Genomic DNA, 27,117 nt, shown 5'->3' with positions numbered 1-27,117 from the left:
TTCAGATTTTTTATGCAAATATTATTGATATTAAAAACAAATGTTTAGTAGACCCATTAACAAATTTATCAGTTAGCAAAATTTCGTACTATTGTGATGTCTCTCTTCCAAAAATTGTTTCGGTAGAAGATCACAATACACAAAATTGTTGAAAGAATTTCCTTCCCTTATAGCAGAGCCAAATTATTCGAAACCGGTTAAACACACCACAGTTCATAGATTTGTTACAGAAGGCAATCTTCTTTTCTCAAAACCCAGACGTCTAAACCCAATTTAAGGTTGCTAAAACTGAATTTGATTTTATTGTAAAAACTGGAATTTGTAGATCATCAAATTCCTCTGTAGCATCACCACTCCATTTAGCACCAAGAAAAGAGAGTAATGATTGGCGCCCCTGTTTTGATTTTAGAAGACTTAATACTGTTACTGTTCCTGACCGCTATCCTTTGCCACATATTCAGGATTTTAATATGAATCTAAGAAATAAAAAGATATTTTCAAAGTTAGATCTAAGTATCACCAAATACCAATGACAGAAGAGGATATTTATAAAACAGCGATCGAATGCCTTTCGGCTTGAGGAACTCAGCACAAACTTTTCAAAGATTCATCAATGAAGTTGTAGGTGAATTAGATTTTGTTTTCACGTATATTGATGATATTTTAGTTGCAAGTGAGAGTGAAGAGCAACATTTTAAAGATCTACGTATACTTTTTGAGCGTTTGTCTGAATATGGTTTGAATGTTATACCAAATAAATGCATTTTTGGTGTTACTAGAATTGATTTTCTAGAGCATAGTATTTCTGAATTAGGAATACGTCCATCTGAAGGTAGAATAAAAGCTTTTCGAGATTTTTAACTATCAAAATCCATTAAACAAACACAAAATTTATTGGTGTGGATAATTATTAACATAGATATATTTCACAATTAGCAGAATTTACTGCAGGTTTATATGATTTAATTAATAAATGAAGTAAAACCCGGGACAAAATTCTAGTTTACTTACTTAATTGGCGCTTAACCGTCTAAACGGTTATGGCCGTCCAACAAGGCGCGCCAGTCGCTCCTTCGCTCCGCCAACCGGCGCCAATTGGTCACACCAAGGGAGTTTAAATCGTTTTCCACCTGGTCCTTCCAACGGAGTGGGGGCCGCCCTCTACCTCTGCTTCCATAGGTGGGTTCCGATAGAAACACTTTCTTGGCCGGAGCATCATCTTTCATTCGCATAACATGGCCTAGCCAGCGCAGCCGCTGCGTTTTAATTCGCTGGACTATGTTGATGTCTGCATATAGCTCGTACAGCTCATCATTAAATCTTCTTCGGTACTCGCCATCGCCAACGCGTAGAGGTCCATAAATCTTTCGAAGAACTTTTCTCTCGAACACTCCCAAAGCCGCTTCATCTGCTGTTGTCATGGTCCATGCTTCTGCCCCATATAGCAGGACGGGTACGATAAGTGACTTATAGAAAATGATTTTCGTTCGCCGAGATAGGACTTTACTTTTCAATTGCCTACCTAGTCCAAAGTAGCATTTATTGGCAAGATTGATTCTTTGCTGGATTTCAGTGCTGATGTTGTTGCTAGTGTTGATGCTGGTTCCCAAATAAACGAAGTCTTTTACTATTTCGAAATTATGGCTGCCAACAGTAGCGTGGTTGCCAAGGCGCATATGCGCTGACTCTTTGCTCGATGACAGCAGGTACTTCGTTTTGTCCTCATTCACCATCAAACCCATCTTTACCGCTTCTTTTTCCAGCTTGGAGTAAGCAGAACTAACAGCGCGGGTGTTTAGGCCGATGATATCAATGTCATCAGCATATGCCAGTAATTGCACGCTTTTATAGTATATTGTTCCAGTGCGGTTAAGTTCTGCAGCTAGTATAATTTTCTCCAGCATCAAATTAAAGAAATCGCACGATAGGGGGTCACCCTGTCTGAAACCTCGTTTAGTTTCGAACGGCTCGGAGAGGTCCTTCCCAATTCTGACTGAGCTGATGGTGTTGCCCAACGTCATTTTGCACAGCCGTATAAGTTTTGCGGGGAAACCAAATTCAGACATAGCGGCATATAGGCAGCTCCTTTTCGTGCTGTCGAAGGCGGCTTTAAAGTCGACGAAGAGGTGATGTGTGTCGATTCTCTTTTCACGGGTTTTTTCCAAGATTTGGCGCATTGTGAAAATCTGGTCGATGGTAGATTTACCTGGTCTGAAGCCGCACTGATAAGGTCCAATCAGCCGGTTCACGGTGGGCTTCAATCTTTCGCACAATACACTTGAAAGGACCTTATATGCGATATTAAGAAGGCTGATTCCACGATAGTTGGTGCATTTTGCAGTATCCCCCTTCTTGTGGACTGGGCAAAGAACACTTAGATTCCAAAATTATTAAAATCATTTTAGCAAAGATGCAAAATTAACTTTAACGGCAGTCGGTGGTGTTTACAACCTGAGCTTCTCGCATTTTATTCGAAGAAACTTTCTCCAGCTGAAATGAAATATAGTGCTTTTGATAGAGAACTATTAGCAATTTCAAAAACTAAACGAAGTCCACGACAACCGAGAAATCTTGAATTTATTGCACAATTTACAAGTGATATTCAGCATATTACTGGACAAGCAAATGTGATAACTGATACTTTATCTAGACTAGAGGCAATTCAAAATTCAGAACTTAATTTCAAAATTTTAGAAAAGGAACAGCAACAAGTTGATGAACTAAACAATCTTTTATCTCAACAATCATTTCAAAATTTTTAATAAATTAATTAAAAAATTCCTCTTTTAAATTTCAATATATGGTGTGAATCATCCAGGGATTGTCCTAGACCGTTCGTTCCAAATAACTTACGCAAGATAGTATTTGATATGTTACATGGCATAGTGCATCCGGGTACTAAAGCTACTCGCCGCATTATTATTAAAAAATATTTTTGGCCAAACATGAATAAAGAAATTAATAAATGGTCAAAAGAATGTATTAATATACGAAGGGTGCTCAATTTACTTCGAAATTGTTTACAGAATTAACAAAGCTATTAGGCAGTCATCAAACTACAACGTCAGCTTATCATCCTCAAGCGAATGGCATGGTAGAGCGACTTCATAGACAATTGAAATATTCTTTAATGGCTACAAATGGAACCAGAGATTGGTATGGTGAGCTACCTCTAATACAGTTAGGCTTGCGATCGACATTTAAAGAAGACATTTCAGCGACACCGGCTGAAATGGTTCTTGGACAAAATTTACGACTGCCCAGTGAACGTATTGTTCCAACATCTGAAGATTCATCGTCAAATGAAATTTTGGGTAAATTACATGAAAAATTTAGAAATGTGCATTCGAGTTTAAATCACCATAACCCTAATGTTGGTTTTTATGTTCCGAAAGATTTACAAACATGTAAATTTGTTTTTGTTCGCTTAATTAATAAGCGTTCTTTACAACAACCGTATGGAAGGTCCATACAAGGTACTTGAAAAAAAAAAACCAGAAAAATTTTAAAATTGAAATTGATAATGAAATCAAAGCTATTCCAATTGATAGGCTAAAACCAGCAATTATTGAAACGTTACCTAAAAACTCTAACACTTATCACAATAACAATAGAACAAAAAAGCAAGTCACATTTAATTTATTTAATGTTAATTCTCTGGAAGGGGGAGTAATGTAGGGTTTCTATTATATTATACATTTTAATATGCTTTGTGAATTCAATAATTTATGTTCAATAATTTTATTTTCATTATTTTAAATTTTTAAATATCAAACATTTTCATTCGGTTAAAAATCATAATCATATATAAATATACTTTTAGGCGTTTACCAATAAAAGTTTTACTATAAAATATAATAGTCGTTTCGACCAATCTATTGAATTTGTTGATACGGTATCGGATACTACAGCGTGCAAGCGAAAGTGCCAAGGATAAATGTCCATCGCCCCCAGGGAAAGCGACCCACTACTACACCAAAAGACCTCATGCCAGGGCACGTGGGTAATTACAAAAGACGAATAAAAAAAAATCACCTAAGGCCAGGCCGGACGCAATCATAATTTCCAAGGCGGGAGATGCGACGTACGCCGACACATTGCGTAAAGTGAGAAGTTGTGACGAATTAAAATCCCTGGGTGGGACTACAGATGAAAATATCGCAAGATCGGAAAACAAGCGCCTTACTTACTTACTTAATTGGCGCTTAACCGTCAAAACGGTTATGGCCGTCCAACAAGGCGTGCCAGTCGCCCCTTCGCTCCGCTAACTACCGCAAATTGGTCACGCCAAGGGAGTTTAAATCGTTTTCCACCTGGTCCTTAAAAAGGAATGGGGGCCTCCCTCTACCTCTGCTTCCATAGGCGGGTTCCGATAGAAACACTTTCTTGGCCGGAGCATCGTCTTTCATGCGCATAACGGTACTCGCCATCGCCAACGCGTAGAGGTTCATAAATCTTTCGAAGAACTTTTCTCTCGAATACTCCCAAAGCCGCTTCATTTGCTGTTGTCATGGTCCATGCTTCTGCCCCATATAGCAGGACGGGTACGATAAGTGACTTGTAGAGTATGATTTTCGTTCGCCGAGAGGGTACTTTACTTTTCAATTGCTTACCTAGTCCAAACTAGCATTTAATGGCAAGAACAAGCGCTTACCAAGCAGAAATTGAAGCGGTACAGTGCAGAGATCTCGATGATATTACTATGCCCGAGGAGATTTGCGACGCCCTCCACCAGCAATATAAACGTCCAGATGGACTGCCATAAAAAGCATACGCACAGGGTACAGTGGCACGAAGTCGGCACTTATAAGCCTTACAGCAGATGATACCAAGGCTGTTCTTAGTACGCAAAGAATCCGGGTAGGACGAGTTTCCTGCCGAATTAGAGAGGTTAAGCAAGATAAACGCTGTTATAAGTGCTGGAGTAGTGGTACATTTGCCTTTACAGAATCCGTGTTGCGGTTCGGTAATCAAAGTAGAAATGGAAAATGTTAGCTCATTGGAGCGATAGCTTCAAACAACTTTGGGATGGCCGACAACTTTGCTATTCCTCGATAGTCTACACACGACCTACTTTTGTGACGGGGTATGAGAAAAGATTCCTTCCAAGCAGAAGGAAAGACTCCACGTTTTAGGGACGGATTGAATAAATCAGTAAGAGGCTGATAAATGTGTTCAGCGCATTTTTTAAGAAAACAAGTGGGAATTAAATCAGGACCGTACTTGTAAAATTCTTTCAAAGACGTTAAATATGAAAAAACTTCATCAGGAGATATTGCTGGAATATTAATTGTGTTAAGTGAGTTAAGTTAATATGGATATTTATTTGAAAAAGAGTTAAGTTCAGCGGAACAGTTGGACTTGAAAAATTTTGCAAACAAATTAGCAATATCTTGATCGTCGCTAGACAAATCATCCTGGTATTTTAAAGCTGAGGGAAACCCTTTAACCCTACATTTAGAGTTCACGAAATCATAGAAGGCTTTCGGATTGCAAGTTATTTTCCTTTTCATCTTAGAGATGTACGCATTATAGCACTTTTTGTTTAATTCAAAATATATATGACGCAAAATAGAGTACTGCAAGTAATCGGAATGAGAGCCCGACCTTTTGAATAATTTGAAGAAGCGCGATTTTCTGTTTTTTAAAGACCTCAGTTCATTAGTGAACCATATTTGGACTGGTTCGGTAGATACACGTTTTCGCTTAGGTACGTGTTTTTCCAAAATACCGTAAATGGTGGTATAAAAGTCAGAAACACTTTTGTAAATATCTACACCGTATTTGGGCCAAGCCACTGTAGATAAAGTTTGGCTAAGTTTACTAAAATTTGCCTGCGCAAAGTTAAATCTGAAACTAGAGTCGTATTTATTAGCAATGCTACTAGGAGAATTTCTTTCGAATTCGTATGCTATTTCCAGGGAAGGATGGTAAGGGTCTTCAGGTACAGTAAGAGGTTCACCCCGGCTTAAGAGTACATTTTGATGTATCGTCACCAAATACCAAATCAAGGGTCCTCCCGAATATGTTAGGAATTATATTTATCTGTTTAAGGCAAAGTTCAGTTATTTCAGCTAGCAATTTGTTGTTGGACAGTTTTGAAGAAATAGGTAGAATATCCTGGTCAGATATGGTCCATAATATATGAGGGAGATTAAAGTCACCCAGGACTAGCATCGAATCAATGGACTTCAACATTGAATTAACAATTTTGAGCAAGGAAATATGATCCATAGCTCACAAAAGTAAGGAGACTGTAGATAGGTCTAGACTATGCAGGAAATGCGGTCAGGAAGATCATAAGGCTGCATGTTGCGAAAACGCACCGAAATGCGCGCTATGCGGGGGACAACATTCGGCAGGTACTTTTAAATGCCCACAACGAGAGGGCAGGAAAATTGCTCTCTCATGAGGGTTTTGCAGCTCAATTTAAACCATTGCGAGGCAGCCCAAGAGCAATCAGACTCGGCAAGGAAGGCCTCAATTTGGGCACCAGGGAAATTTCTTCCGCAGGAAAATATGACGCCAACGGTAGCAGGATTCACGTGGGTACAAATCTACGATATAAACGTCAATACAATCATCATCGAAAATAATATAAAAAATAAGAGCTGTATCTGCCGGGCCCGTTATTTTTGTCTAATTTGTCGTGGGATGGCTTGATATATCGGTTTTGTCTTGACTGCATCGTAGTCCCTTAATGTCGATTCGACATTATGAACCCGTGAAATAAACTGTACGGGGTTGCCCTCGAAGGTTGGTAGGGTTTTTACACTATCAGGCAACCTATTTATTTCTTGTAGGTCTGCCTCAGTCAGGCTGATAGAATTATTTGAATTTACCATTTCATTAGGAGGACTAATCCTAGCTTCCTAGCGCTCATGGTTTTCATTTGTTCTATTTGCGCGTTAACCGCACCCGTTAGCTGCGTTATCGCTTCTTCAATTTGCTCCATTCTAAAGTTACTTTTACTTTATGTAAAGAGTTTCATTAATTAAAAAATATTTCCACTGTTTATGATATAAAATAGTTTGCGCTTTATAGTAAATTTTTCTCAAATAAAAATCGGTTTGAAACTTTTTTTCATGCAATTTTAAAGGTAAATTTAGAAAATAATTTTTAATCACTTACTGAATAATTTTAATAATTAAATTTCTAATAATTTTTAATCACTTTTTTTCGGAATTATTAGATCATTTGAGGACCTTTCCGGCATCATTTCTGGATAGTTTTCGGGATCCTTTCGGGGTCCCGTCAGGGTCATTTCGGGACTTTTTCGGGATCATTTAAGGATGGCTTTCAGGATTCGTCCGGGAACCCGTCAGGATAATTTCTGGACTTTTCCGAGACTATTTCGGGATCATTTTGGGACCTTCCCAAGATCATTTCTGGATGGATTTTGGGATCAGTCCGGGATGCCGTCAGGGTCATTTTGGTATTAGGTGATCATTTGAGGACCTTTCCGGCATCACTTCTGGATGGTTTTCGGTATCCGATCAGGATCCCCTCGGAATCATTGCGGGACTTTTTCGGGATCATTTGGGGTCCCTCCCAACATCATTTCTGGATGGATTTCGGGCTCTGTCCGGGAACCCGTCAGGGTCATTTAGGGATGCGTTCAAGATCCCGTCAGGGTCATTTCGGGACTTCTTCGGGACTATATCGGGATCATTTCTGGATGGTTTATGGGATCCGTCCATGACCCCTTAAGGGTCATTTCGGGACTATTAGGTGATCATTTGAGGACCTTTCCGGCATCACTTCTGGATGATTTTCGGTATCCGTTCGGGATCCCGTCGGAATCAATGCGGGACTTTTACGGGATAATTTGGGATTCCTTCCGGCATCATTTCTGGATGGTTTTCGGGATTTGTTCGGGATCCCGTCGGGTTATTTCGGGACCTTTTCGGGGCTAATACGGGATCATTTGGGGATCCTCTAGGGGTCGTTTCGTGACTTTTTCTGTATTATTTCGGGATCATTTTGGGACCCTTTCGGCATAATTTCTTGATGGTTTGCCGGATCCATCAGGGTCATTTCGGGACCATTTTGGGATCATTTGGGGACCCTTCCGATATCATTTCTGGATCCGTCCGGGATGCCGTAGGAGCCATTTCGGGATTTTTTGTTACTTTTCCGGGATAGTTTTTGCACCCTTCCGGGATCATTCTTGGATCTGTGCGGGATCCCATCTGGGTCAATTCCGGACTATTTCGGGATCATTTTGGAATCCTTCCGGAATCATTTCTGTATGGTTTTCGCGATCCATCGTGGATCCCCTCGGAGCAATTTCGGAACTTTTTCTGGAGTTATTCGGGATAATTTAGGGACCCTTCCTGGATATTTTCTGGATGGTTTTTGAGATCCGCCCGGGAGCCCGTCAGGGTCATTTCGGAACCTTTTCGGGATCATTTTGGAACACCTTCAGGGATCATTTCTGTGTGGTTCTCTGGATACGTCTAGAATCGTGTCGCTCTCATTTCGGGTTTTTTTGGGACTATTCGGGGAACTTTTGGAGACCCTTTCGGGGCATTTCTGGATGGTTTTCGGGATCCGTCCGCGATAGCGTTGGGGTCATTTCGTAGCTTTTTCTGGATAATTTCGGGATCATTTGGGATCCTATCAGGTTATCAGCTCATTTAGTTATTTTTTTTACTCAATTACAAAAATAAAATGCATTAGACAGAAAACAAAATTTTAAACAGATAATAAGCAGGCTAACGCGAATAGCCCATATATTTAAAATTTTCCTTGCGGACGGGCCGCGGGTAAAGGCTAGTATATTATAAATGGAAAAGTTTGGATGTTTGAATGTTTGTCCAGACGTTTGTCTTTGTGACTCAATCACGCAAGAACGGCTGGACCGATTTGGATGAAATTTGGCACGCATATAGACAATAGTCTAGAAGGATCTACTAGCTATATTTTTTTGAAAAGGGGGGAGGTCCCCGCCCCCTAGGGACAGTTATAATTTAATTATTGTATTTTTTCGTTTTTGTGACTGAATCACGCCAGAACGGCTTCACGGATTTTGATGATTTTTGGGACACAGACAGTAGTCTACTAGCGACATTTTTTTCGAACATGAAAAGGGGGTGCGGGTCCCACGACCCCTTCGAACAATTACTTTTTAATAATTTTTACACATTATAACTTTACGTATACGGACCTTCACCAATATTACAGACTCAATGGGTCAAATAAGTCGAGGGCTTACAAAGTGAGCAGTGACACCCGCCGCCCCATCTCCCCCTTCTTAATTTGGAGTACCTACCGGCATCATTTCTGGATGGTTTTCGGTATACGTCCGGGATCCCGTCGTGGTCATTTCGGGACTTTTTCGGGATCATTTGGGGTCCCTTATGGCATCATTTCTGGGTGGTTTTCGGGATTCGCCCTGGATCCCTTCGGGGTCATTTCAGAACTGTTTCGATATCATTTGGGGTACCTTCCGGCATCATTTCCAATGGTTTTCTGGATCCGTCCGGGATCCCGTCGGGGTCATTTCGAGACTTTTTCGCGACTAATACGGGATCATTTGGGGACCCTTTCGCCTTCATTTCTGGATGGTTTTCGGGATCCGTCCGGAATCTTCGCAGGGTCATTTCGGGACTATTTGGGGATCATTTGGGAACCTTTCGGGCATCATTTATGGATAGTTTCCGGGATACCTCGGGATCCCTTAAGGGTCATTTCGGGATGATTTTGGGGCACCCACTGGTATCATTTCTGGATGGTTTTCGGTATTCTTCTGGGATCCCGTCGGGGTCATTTCAGGACTTTTTCGGGATCCGTCCGTGATCCCGACGGGGTCATTTCGGGACTATTTCGGGATCATTTGGGGTACCCACCGGCATCATTTCTGATTTGTTTTCGGGATCCGTCCGGAATCCCATAGGGGTAATTTTGGGACTTTTTCGGGATCATTTGGGGTCCCTTCCGGCATCATTTTTGGATGGTTTTCGGGATCCGTCCGGAATCCCGGCGGGGTCATTTCAGGGCTTTTTCGGGATTATTTGGGGCACCTTCTGGCATCATTTCTAGATGGTTTTGGATATCCGTCCGGGATCCCGTCTGGGTCATTTCGGAACTTTTTCAGCGCTAATACGGGATCATTTGGGGACCCTTCCTGCATCACTTCTGGATGGATTTCGGTATCTGTACGGGAACCCATCAGGGTAATTTCGGGACTTTTTCGGGACTATTTCAGGATCATTTGGAGACCCTTTAGGGGTCATTTCATGACTTTTTCTCTATTATTTCGGGATCATTTGGGGACCCTTCCTTCATCAATTCTTGATGGTGTAGGACTTACTACTATTTCTTTACTGTCACCTAACATCCCAACTGCAATAATTAACTACTCTCACTATACATACACATACGTAAATATGTATGCATATTAATATGTAATACCTTTGTGCATTCTATTTTTTAATATTGCTCTTACTTCCATTAAATGAATTGAACTAATCGGTCGTGTTTTATTTTCGTGCGCTACTCTAATAAATGGTTATGGGCCCAGACCCATTTTTGTATTAAAATTAAAAAATAATAAGCATTTTTTTTTTGGCGTTCGTCGCGATTTTAATACGTTTACTAAATAATTGTCGTTGGTCGGCCGGTATTGAATTTATTAAATTATTTAGTGTGAATTATGAGTTCGCTGGCACATATTGAAAAACTCAGTGCCGAAAATTACAGCACGTGGGCCATCCATATGAAGAGCCTGCTCATCACGTTGGAGTATTGGGAAGTCGTGGAAACAAAGTGTCCAGCTGATGACGATGCTGACGGAAAAGCAAAGTGGGAATCGACAGATAAAAAGGCACTGGCATATATAACTCTTTGTGTGAAGCCGTCAGAATTGATTCACATAAAGCATTGCAAAACTGCGAAAGAAGCTTGGACGGTGCTAAACAGTGTATATAGCGCTGATGGTCCAGCGCGAAAAGTTAACTTATTTAAAAAGTTGGTACGCTTCAGATTTGATGCAGGTGAAAAAATGGCCATGCAAATGAACGAATTTAGTACTATTTTGGACAAACTCACATCGATTGGCGTTGAGGTGCCGGAAGATTTGCTGTGTGTTTTGTTGCTGTGCAGCCTACCAGACGAAATGGATAGTTTTGTTGTTGCAATTGAAAGCAGAGACAGTTTGCCTACATTCGAACAATTGAAGGTCAAAGTTTTGGAAGAGGAAAGGCGGAGAAATGAAAAATTTGGCGGTAACAATGAGAGTGTATTTTCGGCGAATTCCAGCAGGTGGAGAAAAGGTGGGAAAGAAAGAGCGGCAGAGCGCAATTCCAGTAAAATAACTGAGCAGCCGAAAGTAAAATCGCGTGATTGGAGTACAGTTAAATGCTACTCTTGTGGTAAAAGGGGGCATATAAAGTCACAATGCAAAGCGACAAAGAAAGAAGCGGTAATGAGTATGAGCTCACATGTAAAGTTGCGAGATAGCAATATGTGGGTATTGGATAGCGGCGTTTCCTCCCATATGTGTAATGATTTAAAATTTTTCTCAAAAATAGAAGAGTGCGAACAAACGGTTACACTTGCATTAGCTGATTTTGTTGTCGGTACGGGCATGGGTAGAGTTTACATTAAAAGAAGAATGCGAAGCATAACATTCACTGATGTGCTTTATGTTCCAAACTTACATGGAAATTTCCTGTCGGTAAGCAAAATACTTGAGCATAGTTACTGTGTACAGTTTAATAAAAGACTGGCTGAAGTGAAGTCAAAAAACAAACAAACAATTTTTACAGCAAAGGCAGAGAATGGTATTTTCTATGCTAACTTTGGTGAGGTTGAGTGCGTGAATGCGGCGGTAAATGAAAACAAAAATAATAATATTGACATTTGGCACAAAAGATTTTGACATTTAAATATAAAAGATATTTGTGATTTATCGAAAGAGAACATTGTGTACGGACTGAAAGTTAATATGCCTAAAAATTTTGATTGTTCAACTTGTGCGGTATGCAAAATTATTAAAAAACCTTTTAAAAAATTGTCAAATATTTATACGAGTGATGGTGCTTGAGCTAGTGCACACAGATATTTGTGGGCCTATGAGAACGGCATCCCAAGGTGGTTCGCGGTATTTTATAACGTTCATAGACGATTACTCGAGATTCGTTGTTACGAAATTTTTACGCCAAAAATCCGATGCATTCGAGGCGTTTAAAGACTTTATGGTTGAAGCAGAGAAACAGACCGGGCGTAAATTGAAATGGTCGCGAATATGTGAATACAAAATTTGAGAATTTATTTAAGCAACACGGTATACGCCATCAAACCACGGTTAGTTATACCCCGCAGCAAAATGGGGTTGCTGAACGAGCTAATCGAACGCTCGTCGAAATGTCGCGATGTATGTTAGAGAATTCGAAACTTCCCCAAAGCCTGTGGTCAGAAGCTTTAAATACTGCCACCTATATAAGAAATCGGTGTCCTACAAAATTAATAAAAGGTATAACGCCATACGAACGTTGGACCGGCAAAAAGCCTTCGGTATCGCATTTAAAGGTTTTTGGTTGCAAAGCTGTAGCATTGTGTAATAGGTCGAATAAGTCAAAGTTTCAACCAAAAGGTACGAAGTTGACGTTTGTTGGATATGCGGATTTGACTAAAGGTTATAGGTTGTATAATCGATCAAACCGATCAATTACGATTGCGCGCGATGTAATATTTTTTGAAAATACATTTGGATATGAAAACAATGAATTGCAAGACGCTGATCTTTATAATTTTATTGATTGTGAAGAGGGTATAAAATCTAATCAAAGTCGAATCACAAAAGAAGAAGAAAAAGCAGAACAAGAAGAAGAAAAAGAACAAGAAGAAGAAAAAGAACCAGAAGAAAAAGCAGAGCAAGGGCCACATCAAGATGAAGCTTTAGCACCTGATAAAAATGAAACTGATTCGAGCGAAAGTAGTTATGAAGAAGGTGAATACGTTGTCGTAGCGAAACGCAAACGAGGAAGGCCGAGAATAGTTAGAAGTGGTAGTGTTGGACGACCGCGAAAAAAATACGTGATGGAAGGGACTGAGAGTGTAAACTCAGTGGTTGCCAACCCAGTTTCCGTGACGAGTGCGTTAAATTCGGCAAACGGCGAGCAGTGGAAAGCAGGTATGCAGGCGGAGTATCAATCGTTGGTGAAAAATGATACGTGGGAGTTAGTAGATTACCCAAAAGGCAAAAATGTCATCGGTTCGAGGTGGGTTTTTATACTCAGTTGAGCAGAGCTCACAGAGTATATTAACTTTGATTGGATAACGGTTGGTTGTACAGGTATAAAGGAATCGAGATAGATATAGACTTCCATATATCAAAATCATCAGTATCGAAAAAAAATTCGATTGAGCCATGTCCGTCCGTCCGTCCGTCCGTCCGTCTGTCCGTTAACACGATAACTTGAGTAAATTTTGAGATATCTTGATGAAATTTGGTATGTAGGTTCCTGGGCACTCATCTCAGATCGCTATTTAAAATGAACGATATCGGACAATAACCACGCCCACTTTTTCGATATCGAAAATTTCGAAAAATCGAAAAAGTGCGATAATTTCTTACCAAATACGGATAAAGCGATGAAACTTGGTAGGTGAGTTGAACTTATGACGCAGAATAGAAAACTAGTAAAATTTTGGACAATGGGCGTGGCACCGCCCACTTTTAAAAGAAGGTAATTTAGAAGTTTTGCAAGCTGTAATTTGGCAGTCGTTGAAGATATCATGATGAAATTTGGCAGGAACGTTACACTTATTACTATATGCCTGCTTAATAAAAATTAGCAAAATCGGAGAACGACCACGCCCACTTTTAAAAAATTTTTTTTTTAATTCAAATTTTAAAAGAAAAGTTAATATCTTTACAGTATATAAGTAAATTAAGTCAACATTCAACTCCAGTAATGATATGGTGCAACAAAATACAAAAATAAAAGAAAATTTTTTAAATCGGCGTGGCTCCGCCCTTTTTCATTTAATTTGTCTAGGATACTTTTAATGCCATAAGTCGAACACAAATTTACCAATCCTTGTGAAATTTGGTAGAGGCGTAGATTCTAGGACGATAACTGTTTTCTGTGAAAAAGGGCGAAATCGGTTGAAGCCACTCCCAGTTTTTATACACAGTCGACCGTCTGTCCTTCCGCTCGGCCGTTAACACGATAACTTGAGCACAAATCGATATATCTTTACTAAACTCAGTTGACGTACTTATCTGAACTCGCTTTGTATTGGTGTAAAAAATGGCCGAAATCCGACTATGACCACGCCCACTTTTTCGATATCGAAAATTACGAAAAATGAAAAAAATGCCATAATTATATACCAAATACGAAAAAAGGGATGAAACATGGTAATTGTATTGGTCTATTGACGCAAAATATAACTTTAGAAAAAAACTTGGTAAAATGGGTGTGACACCTACCATATTAAGTAGAAGAAAATGAAAAAGTTTTGCAGGGCGAAATCAAAAGCCCTTGGAATCTTGGAAGGAATACTGTTCGTGGTATTACATATATAAATAAATTAGCGGTACCCGACAGATGATGTTCTGGATCACCCTGGTCCACATTTTGGTCGATATCTCGAAAACGCCTTCACATATACAACTAAGGGCCACTCCCTTTTAAAACCCTCATTAATACCTTCAATTTGATACCCATATCGTACAAACACATTCTAGAGTAACCCCTGGTCCACGTTTATGGCGATATCTCGAAAAGGCGTCCACATATAGAACTAAGGCCCACTCCTTTTTAAAATACTCATTAACACCTTTCATTTGATACCCATATCGTACAAACAAATTCTAGAGTCGCCCCTGGTCCACCTTTATGGCGATATTTCGAAAAGGCGTCCACCTTAAGAACTAAGGCCCACGCCCTTTTAAAACACTCATTAACGCCGTTCATTTGATACCCATATCGTACAAACAAATTCTAGAGTCACCCCTGGTCCACGTTTATGGCGATATCTCGAAAAGGCATCCACCTATAGAACTAAGGCGCACGCCCTTTTAAAATACTCATTAACACCTTTCATTTGATACCCACATAGTACAAACAAATTCTAGAGTCACCCCTGGTCCACGTTTATGGCGATATCTCGAAAAGGCGTCCACATATAGAACTAAGGCCCACTCCTTTTTAAAATACTCATTAACACCTTTCATTTGATACCCATATCGTACAAACAAATTCTAGAGTCACCCCTGGTCCACCTTTATGGCGATATTTCGAAAAGGCGTCCACCTATAGAACTAAGGCGCACGCCCTTTTAAAATACTCATTAACACCTTTCATTTGATACCCATATCGTACAAACAAATTCTAGAGTCACCCCTGGTCCACCTTTATGGCGATATCTCGAAAAGGCGTCCACCTATAGAACTAAGGCGCACGCCCTTTTAAAATACTCATTAACAACTTTCATTTGATACCCATATAGTACAAACAAATTCTAGAGTCACCCCTGGTCCACGTTTATGGCGATATCTCGAAAAGGCGTCCACATATAGAACTAAGGCCCACTCCTTTTTAAAATACTCATTAACACCTTTCATTTGATACCCATATCGTACAAACAAATTCTAGAGTCACCCCTGGTCCACCTTTATGGCGATATTTCGAAAAGGCGTCCACCTATAGAACTAAGGCGCACGCCCTTTTAAAATACTCATTAACACCTTTCATTTGATACCCATATCGTACAAACAAATTCTAGAGTCACCCCTGGTCCACCTTTATGGCGATATCTCGAAAAGGCGTCCACCTATAGAACTAAGGCCCACGCCCTTTTAAAATACTCATTAACACCTTTCATTTGATACCCATATTATACAAACGCATTCTAGAGTCACCCCTGGTCCACTTTTATAACGATATTCCGAAAAGGCGTCCACCTATAGAACTAAGGCCCACTCCCTTTTAAAACAGTTATTAACACCTTTCGTTTGATACCGATATTGTACAAACGCATTCTAGAGTCAACCCTGGTCCACTTTTATAACGATATTCCGAAAAGGCGTCCACCTATAGAACGAAGGCCCACTCCGTTTTAAAACACTTATTAACACCTTTCGTTTGATACCCATATTGTTCAAACGCATTCTAAAGTCAACCCTGGTCCACTTTTATAACGATATTCCGAAAAGGCGTCCACCTATAGAACTAAGGCCCACTCCCTTTTAAAACACTTATTAACACCTTTCGTTTGATACCCATATTGTACAAACGCATTCTAGAGTCAACCCTGGTCCACTTTTATAACGATATTCCGAAAAGGCGTCCACCTATAGAACTAAGGCCCACTCCGTTTTAAAACACTTATTAACATCTTTCGTTTGATAACCATATTGTAAAAACGCATTCTAAAGTCACCCCTGGTCCACTTTTATAACGATATTCCGAAAAGGCGTCCACCTATAGAACTAAGGCCCACTCCCTTTCAAAATACTCATTAACACCTTTCATTTGATACCCATATAGTACAAACAAATTCTAGAGTCACCCCTGGTCCACCTTTATAGCGATATCTCGAAAAGGCGTCCACATATAGAACTAAGGCCCACGCCCTCTTAAAATACTCATTAACACCTTTCATTTGATACTCATATCATACAAACAAATTCTAAAGTCACCCCTGATCCATCTTTATGGCGATATCTCGAAACGGCGTCCATCTATAGAACTTAGGCCCACGCCCTTTTAAAATACTCATTAATACCTTTCATTTGATACCCATATCGTACAAAATAAATTCTAGAGTCACCCCTAGTCCACCTTTATGGCGATATCTCGAAACGGCGTCCATCTATAGAACTTAGGCCCACGCCCTTTTAAAATACTCATTAATACCTTTCATTTGATACCCATATCGTACAAAATAAATTCTAGAGTCACCCCTGGTCCACCTTTATGGCGATATCTCGAAAAGGCGTCCACCTATAGAACTTAGGCCCACTCCCTTTTAAAATTATCATTAACACATTTCAGTTTTTTTTTTTTTTTTTTTTTTAATGGACGTTGTGGCAGCGCGCTGCCCTCAAGTGGCCCAATGAAACCAGGCTAATCCTGTTCACGCGATCGATTTATATATATATATAATAACTTTTTTTATTTTTTTTATTTTGCCGAGTCTGTGATGGGCAGCGGTTTGTCAAGCGTCACGATCTGAGACTGCTCAGCTACAGAAGAAATTTCATCAGTCAAGCGTAATACTTAAAGAGAACAGAAGCAAACGTATTATACATTAATTTAGAGAGGTGAGAACAATCTTTTTTATAGAAAAAAGGGAGTCCGAGCTATCAAATGTGTTTGAGTGAGAGTTATAATCTTGGCATAAACGCCGAAAAGGTTCATTTTGTTCGAAATTTGTTCTACATTGTTTTAAAAGAAGAGTTTTGTAGTGTCTCATAGTGCGACAGGGAGCACTAAAGTTCACTTCGTTCAGAAGAAATGGGCTTGAAATCGATCCATAGTAGTTTTGTCATAAATATTACACCAAGCATTTCTCTACGACCAGCAAGAGTTGGAAGAGTGATAAGTTTTAATCGATTAGTATAAGGTGGAAGATTAAATGAGGAGTCCCATTGAACATTCCTTAAGGCAAATAGTAAAAACTGTTTTTGTATTGATTCGAGCCTGTCAGTATGGACTTGAAAACGCGGATTCCAGACTATTGAGCCATACTCCAATATCGGTCTAACCAATGTTGTGAAGAGGGTTTTCATGACGTAGGGTTCGCTAAACTTGTTTGACCACCTTTTCACAAATGCTAAGACAACTTTAGCTCTATTGACAGTGACACTTATATGAGTGTTGAAGCAAAGTATGCAGTTCATTGTAACTCCCAAGTCTACAAAAACATTAACACTTTCAAGGTTTTGGTTTTTATTTGTGTAAGAAGCAGGCTCTAAACTCCTACGCGAAAAACACATACATTTACATTTCTGAAGATTAAGCGGCATGTGGTTAACATTGCACCAAGCAGCTAAGCAATTTAAATCCATCTGAAGTAAAGAACGTTCTTCAATCGACGCCATAAGTCTTAAAAAGTTTTACATCATCAGCATACACCAAGATTTTAGAATATTTTATAGTTGTAGAGATATCATTTATAAATAGCAAAAACAGAATCGGGCCAAGATGGCTGCCCTGAGGAACACCAGAAGTGACACTAATGATACTCGAAAACACATTTTTAAAGATTACTCTTTGTGTTCTGCCACAGAGATAGGAGGAAATCCAACGAGTGAGACTAGGTTGAAACCCAAGCATGTCGAGTTTATATATAAGTATAGAGTAGCACACTTTATCGAATGCTTTACTAAAATCGGTGTATATAACGTCGGTGTGAAGATTCTCTCTGAACCCGTTCGAAATGTGAGTTGTGAACTCAAGTAAATTAGTTATGGTTGATTTGCCCTTACAAAACCCATGATGAGAACTTGCAATCAATGTTGAAATCGAAAATGTTAGGTGATTTGTAACGATTGCTTCGAACAACTTTGGAATAGCGGACAGTCTAGCTATGCCACGATAGTTTTCATTGGACGACTTAATGCCAATTTTATGGAGAGGGATGAGAAGGATTCTTTCCATGTCGGGAAAATTCTATACTTCAAAGATAGGTTAAACAGATCAGTAAGAGGTTTGTAGATGAATTCTGCATTTTTTAAGAATGCATGTGGGAATTAAATCAGGGCCGTATGTAAAAGATTCTTTTAGGGTCTTTAGGTACAATAAAACATCTTCAGGTAATAAGTGTGGAGCAGGGATTGAATTACTTGAATGCAGTTCATAAGGACATTTCCCAGGTGGCAAAGCAATCTCGACGGAATAATTAGATTTGAAAAATTTAGCCAAGAAATTCGCAATCTCTTGAACAGAAAATACATTTTTTCTCGTTAAACTCTTCTTTTCTCTTGAAAAGTATCTATTGTGTGATTTCAATTAAATAACAAATAAAAATTATCTTTGATTTGAAAAAATAAATTTATAAATTTTATTTTTGGATTCGTGGTTCATTCAGATCAAAATCACGCAATCCTGACTGTATACCACTGAAATCTTTCATAAAATGATCGTCCTGAAGATTTAAGTTTAAAGTGTCATATCGGTTAGCCAAAACTAAACTAGTAAAATTAGGTCCGGTTTTTCAGTGCGAGTTTAAACTCCAGTTAAAGTTGACTAGAATTTAACCCTGCCACTTCGGCCGCTTAAACTGCTCATCTCAGCAAAATTTGATGTTGTCGAACAAAGTGGCAGTGTGAAACCATAGTCAACTTTAACTGGGGTTTAAGCTCGCATTGAAAAAATCAGCCTTAATGGTAAGAGAGGGCTTAAAGTGTACCTTTACTTTTGGTTTGAAGTTCGTGATAGTGCTTACCTAGAGTCCTTATCCTAACGACTTTATCTGACTCATCTTCTGAGCTTGAAAATATATTCGGAGATCGACTGCGGATTTTAATCGCATTTGAACAACTGTGGGGACTTAATTCCAGTTCATTTCTGTTAAAAGCACTTCCACTGAAGATATCTATTGATCGATTACTAGACGTAAGTCTTTTGGTTTCTTCGATGCCTTCATTTAATTTCACATTAATGATATCTTTTTCTGTGTTGTCTTTAATTGCATTTAATGATTCTTGCAAATGATGAATTGGTATGGAGCCAATGGGTTCATTGGGTGTTTCCGTGAAGGTATCTTTACCAATTTTCCTTGTTCTGTTTTTTTCAGATGATTTATTATTAATGTTCATGTGATGTTGTTGCATTTGCTTCGAAATTTCAGCCCCTTTCTCCGTCTCTGGAGATTTTTCGCGCCCTTGTATTTTATGCCAGTCTTTCAGCAAATAACCGGCTTTTACGTGACTCACTTCAAACAAATCTTGTACATAAAAGCTCTGCAAATTTGTTGAATATTCGCGCTCTAATAATCTAAAAAAATCGTTGGTTGTTTTTAATTGAGCCAAATCTTTACTGATCAGGGAATATGTTGCAAAATTGTCTTCGTAAACATCGGGCAGTTTGTCAACTAATTGCTTATCCATAAGAGATCTAATTCTCAAATCAATTTTTTTTCTTTGATTTTTGCGTTCACCTAACGTTAACGCAGTAAATCTGTTTGCCCGTTTAAATTTACATCTCTGATTTGAGGTAGATGTAAAAACATGTGTTAAGTTATTATAACCTGCGAATAAAAAGAGGGTTAACCTTTACTATATTTATTGTAAGCTTTATTTAATTACTTGTTATATTTATGCACATAGGGAGGGACCAAAAACAAAAGTGGGGTTCCAATGAAACCTGACCGAGATTCCGATAAAAATTTAAAATGCAAACAACGCTGTGATCCTGATGAAAACTACCTAGTTTTATTGTAAACTTACGTAATTCAGAATTTTAATTTTTAGAGATTTTGAGATACCTCACAACAGCTGACAAGTAAGATTATGTTCACATACATAGAATACTCCTATGGGCAAAGATGACAGGCCCAGTGGTCTTTAAATAAAATTTTTGCAATGAAACTATATGAAAAAATAAAACTTTGCGTTTTGCCAACAAACTAAATTTTTGAATTACATCTGTATACAATAAAACGGGGTATCTATCTGGATAAATTTCGGATGAGGGTGGGTCTGTTAATTTGGTTTTTATGGAAAGTTTTTGACTGCATACTCTCTGTACTTAGTAGCACTTACATATGCACTAGGGCATCAAATTTTTAACACATTTTTTCTACACGACAATCCATACATTTTTATTGTATGTCTGAAAACAACATATTAAGGACATAAAATAGTTACATAATATTCATATTAAATTATGTTAGAAAAACTATATATTTTGCATTTGAAAAGTACAGGAACCGCCACGTAATGTGCAATTGCAAAATTACTGACAGAAGTAAAATTCTTAATAGCAGCCTTTTTAAACCATGTTAAAAAACGATACATTTTCCGCGTCAAACTATATGGAATTACCAAATTATTCCTTGCAAGTTTCAATTTACAGCAATGAGCTACACAATCTTGGCGGCCGCCATGGTGTGGTGGTAGCATGCTCCGCCTACCACAGCGAAGGTCCTGAGATTAAGTCCCGTGCAAAGAATCATCAAAAATTTAGTATTTTCAACTAGAAGAAAGTTTTTCTATGAAGGGTCGCCCATCGGCAGTGATTAGGCAAACACTTTGAGTGTATTTCTGCGATGAAAAGCTTCTTTATGAAAATTCATCTGCATTGCAGATGCCGTTCGGAGTCGGCATAAATCATGCATTGCACAACGCAATTAGAAGAGAATTATTATTTATTTTTAATTTGTTTGTTTGTTATTCCGGCATTATAAGCCTAAAACTGAAAAAACTACAGTGAATAATAACATTTAAAAAAATGATTATAGTACTGCTATTTAAGCTGTCGGAATGCAGGAGATTCCGAAAGGCACAGAAATTGGCAGTTCCAAAGGAGGAGTCTAGTAGTGAACTTATTAGGAGGTTGGAAAGAACGTGTTTCCAATCCTGCCCTACTCCTAGAATTAAGAAACAAGGCTCTTATTATATATGTATGCTCTCGGAAAGCGAAGAAATACCAATCAGCATAACGACTGCAATTTCGAAATGGATCATCCAATGTATTTGGGAGATTGGAAAAGACATGTTTCCAATCCTCCCACTCTAGCTCCTGTAGAGGCATAATTACTTTTAGTATAAAATTGTGCTACTGTTGTAGTCCCTCACTATAGCAGGCACCTTGTCGTTGGTGTGAGGGCTTAGACGAACTCCGCAGCGCCCGACTACGGTACTTAGCGGTTTAAAGCCTGCATCTAGGCAGTTTCGCTTCACAGGAGCGGGCCGGGATATCGGTGACCAAGAACTGCCCACCTACTAATCCAGAATGTTATGCGGACCGTGCCTATTGGATGATATTCAGCCAGGGGTATCTTCGGCTGTGTTTGGACGTAGTCTTCCCGATACCGGGCCGCCTCGGCAAGTAATGACGACCTTATCACAGCAAGGGACGCTGTTTCGGTCGACGGTTTTTATCCCCATTATTATCACAAGACCGGTGAGCCCGCCTTGTCGGGCAGGTAGTCGTACGACCACGATAAACTCAAAAACTTTAAAGCAAAGTAAGGATGAGAATGAAAAGGCGATGGCGTCGCAAGCCGGGGAGAAGAAATCCCTATAAGGATGATTCAGACGTGGATAGCGCTGATAGTTTGCAGTCAGTGCGCTCGGTAACGGAGCGGTCAATCAACCCGGACAAAGAACTAACGTTAGAACGGGAACAAAGAGATAGGGAGCTTAAAAAGAACTCTCTCTAAATATCGGGCAGCATTATGATTTATGCAGCGCCTTGGCCCAGTGGTTCGCTCAGCTAACGATGAGAGCGATCGCTTGGCATCCGCTTGTGAGGCAGTGGAAGAATGTCGAAAACAGTTCACCGAAGAAAACTTTGCTGCGAGCAACCCTTAATTTTGCCGCATCGAAGAGGAAGAAGAGGCAGCGATCGGCTGAACCTGAAAAGCCTGCTTTTAAGAGGCAAAACCAGAAGGCGAGCTAGCCGGAATTACAGGAACCTAACCTCAAAATCTGCCAAGCCATGTAGCTCAAAAGCTATAATACAGGAAGAGGAAGGTAATAAGGGTTTGAGAAAGAATGTTATTAAGATAAAGGGGAATCAGACTCCAGCTTACTCGACGATACTAAAGGGGGCTAGCGCTGAGACTCTGGTTTTCATCGAGAAGAAGATGAACGAAGTTGCGAAGCATTCCCTGACTGTGGCACTACTAGATTGCAGCGTCTGCAATGGGCAGATGTCAACCGAAATAGGGAGATCCGTAGAAGGGAGCTGATTAGTATCATGATCAGAATGATGCATAATGACGTTAAACTGATGACCTGCACCAATAACGCGACTTTAGAATGGCTACAGAGCACTGCTCCAAACCTTCAAAAAGAAGAAGTCGCAAGGATGAAGGTGGTGGATACAGCACTGATATCCACGACACCAAATGCCAAGGTTTGGATACCCCGAGTGGTATTAACATGCTGCAGCGGCATAGCCCGAATATACCAACACAGGAGTTGAAGGCACATCATGTATCCCTACCACTGGAGGTGGGCCACTACTTCATCCTCCAAACTAACAAGGAATCGGAAAATCTGTTGCACTCACAGCTTGGGAAAATGTCCTGGGGCGCAGGCCTCAGGACAACAACCCCGATACGCTAAAAGTAATGGAGGTGGAAAAGGATCTCGAGTGAAAGTAGCGGCAAATGACGTGGGCAAAAGCGCAGTGGCAGAGGCTCACTAGCAAATCAATGATGCCGAGAACCCTTAGAAAAACCACAAAATGCTAAAAGCAGGAGAGGTAGGAAAGGACATCGAGTTCAATGATGCTGCGAGTCTAACAAAGACGTTCAGAGCAGAGGAGGAGACCTCCGGACTCTGAAAACAGCGGAAAAAATCCATTGCGTGAGCGCAGTGGCGGATAACTTCGAAAAGACAAACAGCTCAATGACGCTGCGAGTCTTACAGATAAACCTCCAACGCAGTAAAGTGGCAACGAGCAAGCTCGTCCTGACTCTTGAGGAGGGTTGATGTGAAGCTGATACAGGGGTCATGTTTTCTAGACTCAGGGCTCCGGATTAAGTGTTTATTACGCAAATACGGAAAGCAGGGTTAGATCTACAGTCATGGTTAGGAAACACTTGTACTCGTGTATGCCAACTTCATCACCGAAGACCTAGCGGTGGTGCCAATAGAAGGGAAGAAAGAACCGTGCCTTATCCTGGCATCCTGCTACATGGCGCACAACGTGGACGCCCCAACAGAGGAGCTGGTGGAATAAGAAGGGTGCAGAGGACGGCTTGTCATAGGCGCGGATGCGAATTCGTATGGGGAGGGGACGATAATAATGATAGAGTCCCTTTTTTGTTATATTTTACAGAGTATCTACAGGTGGACAACGCGGGGTAGCGTGACTACGTATGTTGGGCCTACATCAAGCAATGTGCTTGATATCACATTGAGTTCTCAGAACAATATATCGGGGCATGAATGGAGGGTCCCTGACAGGCCATCCTTCTCCGATCATGCATACATATATCAGCTTTAGAGTCCCCCTAAGGAGGGTAGAGAAGGGGAACCCCTTCAGAAACCCTAGAGCAACGGACTGGTACAAATTTCAGAAAGAGGGAAGGTGAAAGAGATTTCATGAACGTGAAAATAAAAAAATAAAATATGTTATCTCAGTGGGAGGATTTTGCAGTGCTCCATCAAACTTTTTTAAACGGTTTTATTTAGGCTGACTTGACAGGCTGGACAGCACTTTTTGTAATTGGAATTTAAGTAACTTCCCGATAAGCTACAAGCTTGACACTGTGAATATAGTTCAGAACCCGATGGCAATGCAATAATGAGAAAAAAAGCGCCGCTAGGTTGTGCAAAGATCGAAATATTTCAAAAAATAGTAAATGTGGTCCGATTTGGCTCATATTTGGAACACATAATACATACATGAATAGAAAGCGACCTAAGAAAAAAATCGCCGCTAGGTGGCGCAAGGATCGAGATATTCAAAAAAGTCGTATTTTTGGTTTGATTTGGCTCATATTTGGGACACATAATACATACATGAATAGAAAGCGACCCATGAAAAAATTGCCCTAGGTGGCGCATGGAACGAGATATTCACAAACATCGTATTTTTGGTCCGATTTGGCTCATATTTGGAACACATAATACATACAAGAATAGAAAGCGACATATGAAAAAAATCGCTGCTAGGTGGCGCAAGGACTGAGATATTCACAAAAATCGTATTTGTGGTCCGATTTGGCTCATGTTTGGAGCACATTATACATACAAGAATAGAAAGCGACCTATGAAAAAAATCGCCGCCAGGTGGAGCAAAGATCGAGATATTCACAAAAATCGTATTTGTAGTCCGATTTGGCTCATATTTGGAACACATAATACATGCAAGAATAGAAAGCGACCTATGAAAAAATTGCCCTAGGTGGCGCATGGATCGAGATATTCAAAAAATCGCATTTGTCAGAACAATCTTCGTACCTCAAGGAATATTCTAAAAAAAGAATTAGCGAAATTGGTCCAACCGTTCTCGAAATTCGCGCTTACAACGCAGTTCAGAGACTTAGTAAACGGTTTTATTTAGCTTGACTCTGTGTAGCGAGCGGCCGGCCGGTCGGTCGTTGTGAACGAATTTCCCGATGACAAAGCAATAATAAGAAAAACACTGCGATAGGTGGCGCATGCATCGAAATATTTCAAAAAATAGTAAATGTGGTCCGATTTGGCTCAAATTTGGAACAAATAATACATACATGAATAGAAAGCGACCTATGAAAAAAAAATCGCCGCTAGGTGGAGCAAGGATCGAGACATTCACAAAAATCGTATTTGTGGTCCGATTTGGCTCATATTTGGAACACATAATACATGCAAGAATAGAAAGTGACCTATGAAAAAAATCGCTCTAGGTGGCGCATGGATCAAGATATTCATTCGCATTTGTGGTCCGATCTAGCTCATATTTGGGAGACATAATACACACATGAATAGAAATGGACCTATGAGAATGAGAAATAATAGGGAATTAATTGGAGACTAAAAACTTAAAAATAAAATAATTAAAAAAAAACAAAATTTTAAGTTAAACGGTTTTACTGAAAACAATACTTACATGAAGTAATAATAATACTAAAAGCTAGAAAATAATTAGGTAGGTCCTAGGTAGTAGTCGTCGTACTCGTCATCAATCTAGGGCGTTGATCAGTCAATTGAATAAGAGCGTTGGACGCGTTAAATTTCTATTGATAGTCATAGGTAAGACCAACTGAACCTTAATCAGGTTGTGCTACGGCTCACATTTTTAGAAATTTCATGCGCCCACGCTTTTATTTGTCTGATCAACGCCCTAGATTGATGAGGAGTGTGATGACTAGTATCTAGAACCTACCTAATTATTTTCTCGCTTTTAGTATTATTACTTCATGTAAATATTGTTTTCAATAAAACCGTTTAACTTAAAATTTTTTTTTTATTATTTTAGTTTGAATGCTTTCAAATCGTTACTATTTTTTAGATGACTTGGAATATTTTTAAAATTTTTTTAAAATAAAATTGAAATATAAAAATATAAACTGTGTTTCAATTTTTTAAACTGCCTCGAGCTCATTGAAATTTAATAAATTATGATGACTTGGAATTTCATTAAAATATTTTAAAATTATGTTTCATTGACATAGTTAAGTTAATAACTCAAATACTTTGGTAGTATACCAAGCTTCATATTAAATAAAAGCTTCATATTGTAACAAACTTTGGGAAATTCCGCTTATTTGCAACCTTCTGCTAACGTTCTAATCGCTAAACTGTTGAATAAATCATTCCAATATTCTGTATTGCAAAATGGTATTTATTATACTACTTTGGAAGTAGTACAATTATACTTCACTTCGCAACTGATAGCGTGTTTAAATTAAACTGATCACTGATTGTTCAGCTTGCCCTGCTTTTATACTCTCCGTTGCTTCGTTCGCATATTTCTCCAAAGGTCTAGCCGTTTCACCTTCTAGAACTCTTGTGTCTCCTGCTTGGTAATTAGTTATATGAGTACATGCATATTTGCAGTTTATAGCCATATGACGAATATTTTTTATACATAAATAAAACTCTGAAGATTTTTATTTAAATTCCACTTGATTTAATTTTAATGTTCTTTACTTGCTCTCCAAACTGTTAACTGAAGACTAATTTTTAACAATCACGTTATCTTAAACTAAAGCTTTAAATATAAGAAAGGTACGAAATGAAATTAAAACTAATAATGTGAGAGCGGCTTACAACAACAATAATATATAACTCGCTCCTTCTTAAAATTCGAGTCCCATCAAATCATCTAGATATGTTCATAATTATTATGATGCCTCATTATTCATAATTTATCAATAAAACAAAAGCAATAAATACATTTTTTTTTGTATAAAAAAAATATATATATTTCTTAATCCATAGATATGTTTGCGCATAATTAACCTTTTTTTATTTAAATGCAAGATATGATC

The 27,117-nt window shown here is 39.1% G+C and overlaps 1 protein-coding gene across 2 annotated transcripts in view; it reads right to left on the bottom strand.

Moving 5' to 3' along the window:
* The window catches only part of mus312 (mutagen-sensitive 312), a 554,297-nt gene that overhangs the window by 321,570 nt on the left and 205,610 nt on the right, over nucleotides 1–27,117 (bottom strand). For both annotated transcript variants that reach the window (XM_067756651.1, XM_067756650.1), the window contains exon 3: nucleotides 19,408–20,211. In XM_067756651.1, the coding sequence (XP_067612752.1) occupies nucleotides 19,408–20,211 (804 nt within the window). The remainder of the gene's footprint in view (nucleotides 1–19,407; nucleotides 20,212–27,117) is intronic.

Source organism: Eurosta solidaginis, chromosome 5 (genome assembly GCF_040869045.1).
Source record: "Eurosta solidaginis isolate ZX-2024a chromosome 5, ASM4086904v1, whole genome shotgun sequence".
NCBI lineage: Eukaryota > Metazoa > Arthropoda > Insecta > Diptera > Tephritidae > Eurosta > Eurosta solidaginis.
Note: the sequence above shows the minus strand (reverse complement) of the source record. Positions and strands in the feature narration are given on the sequence as shown.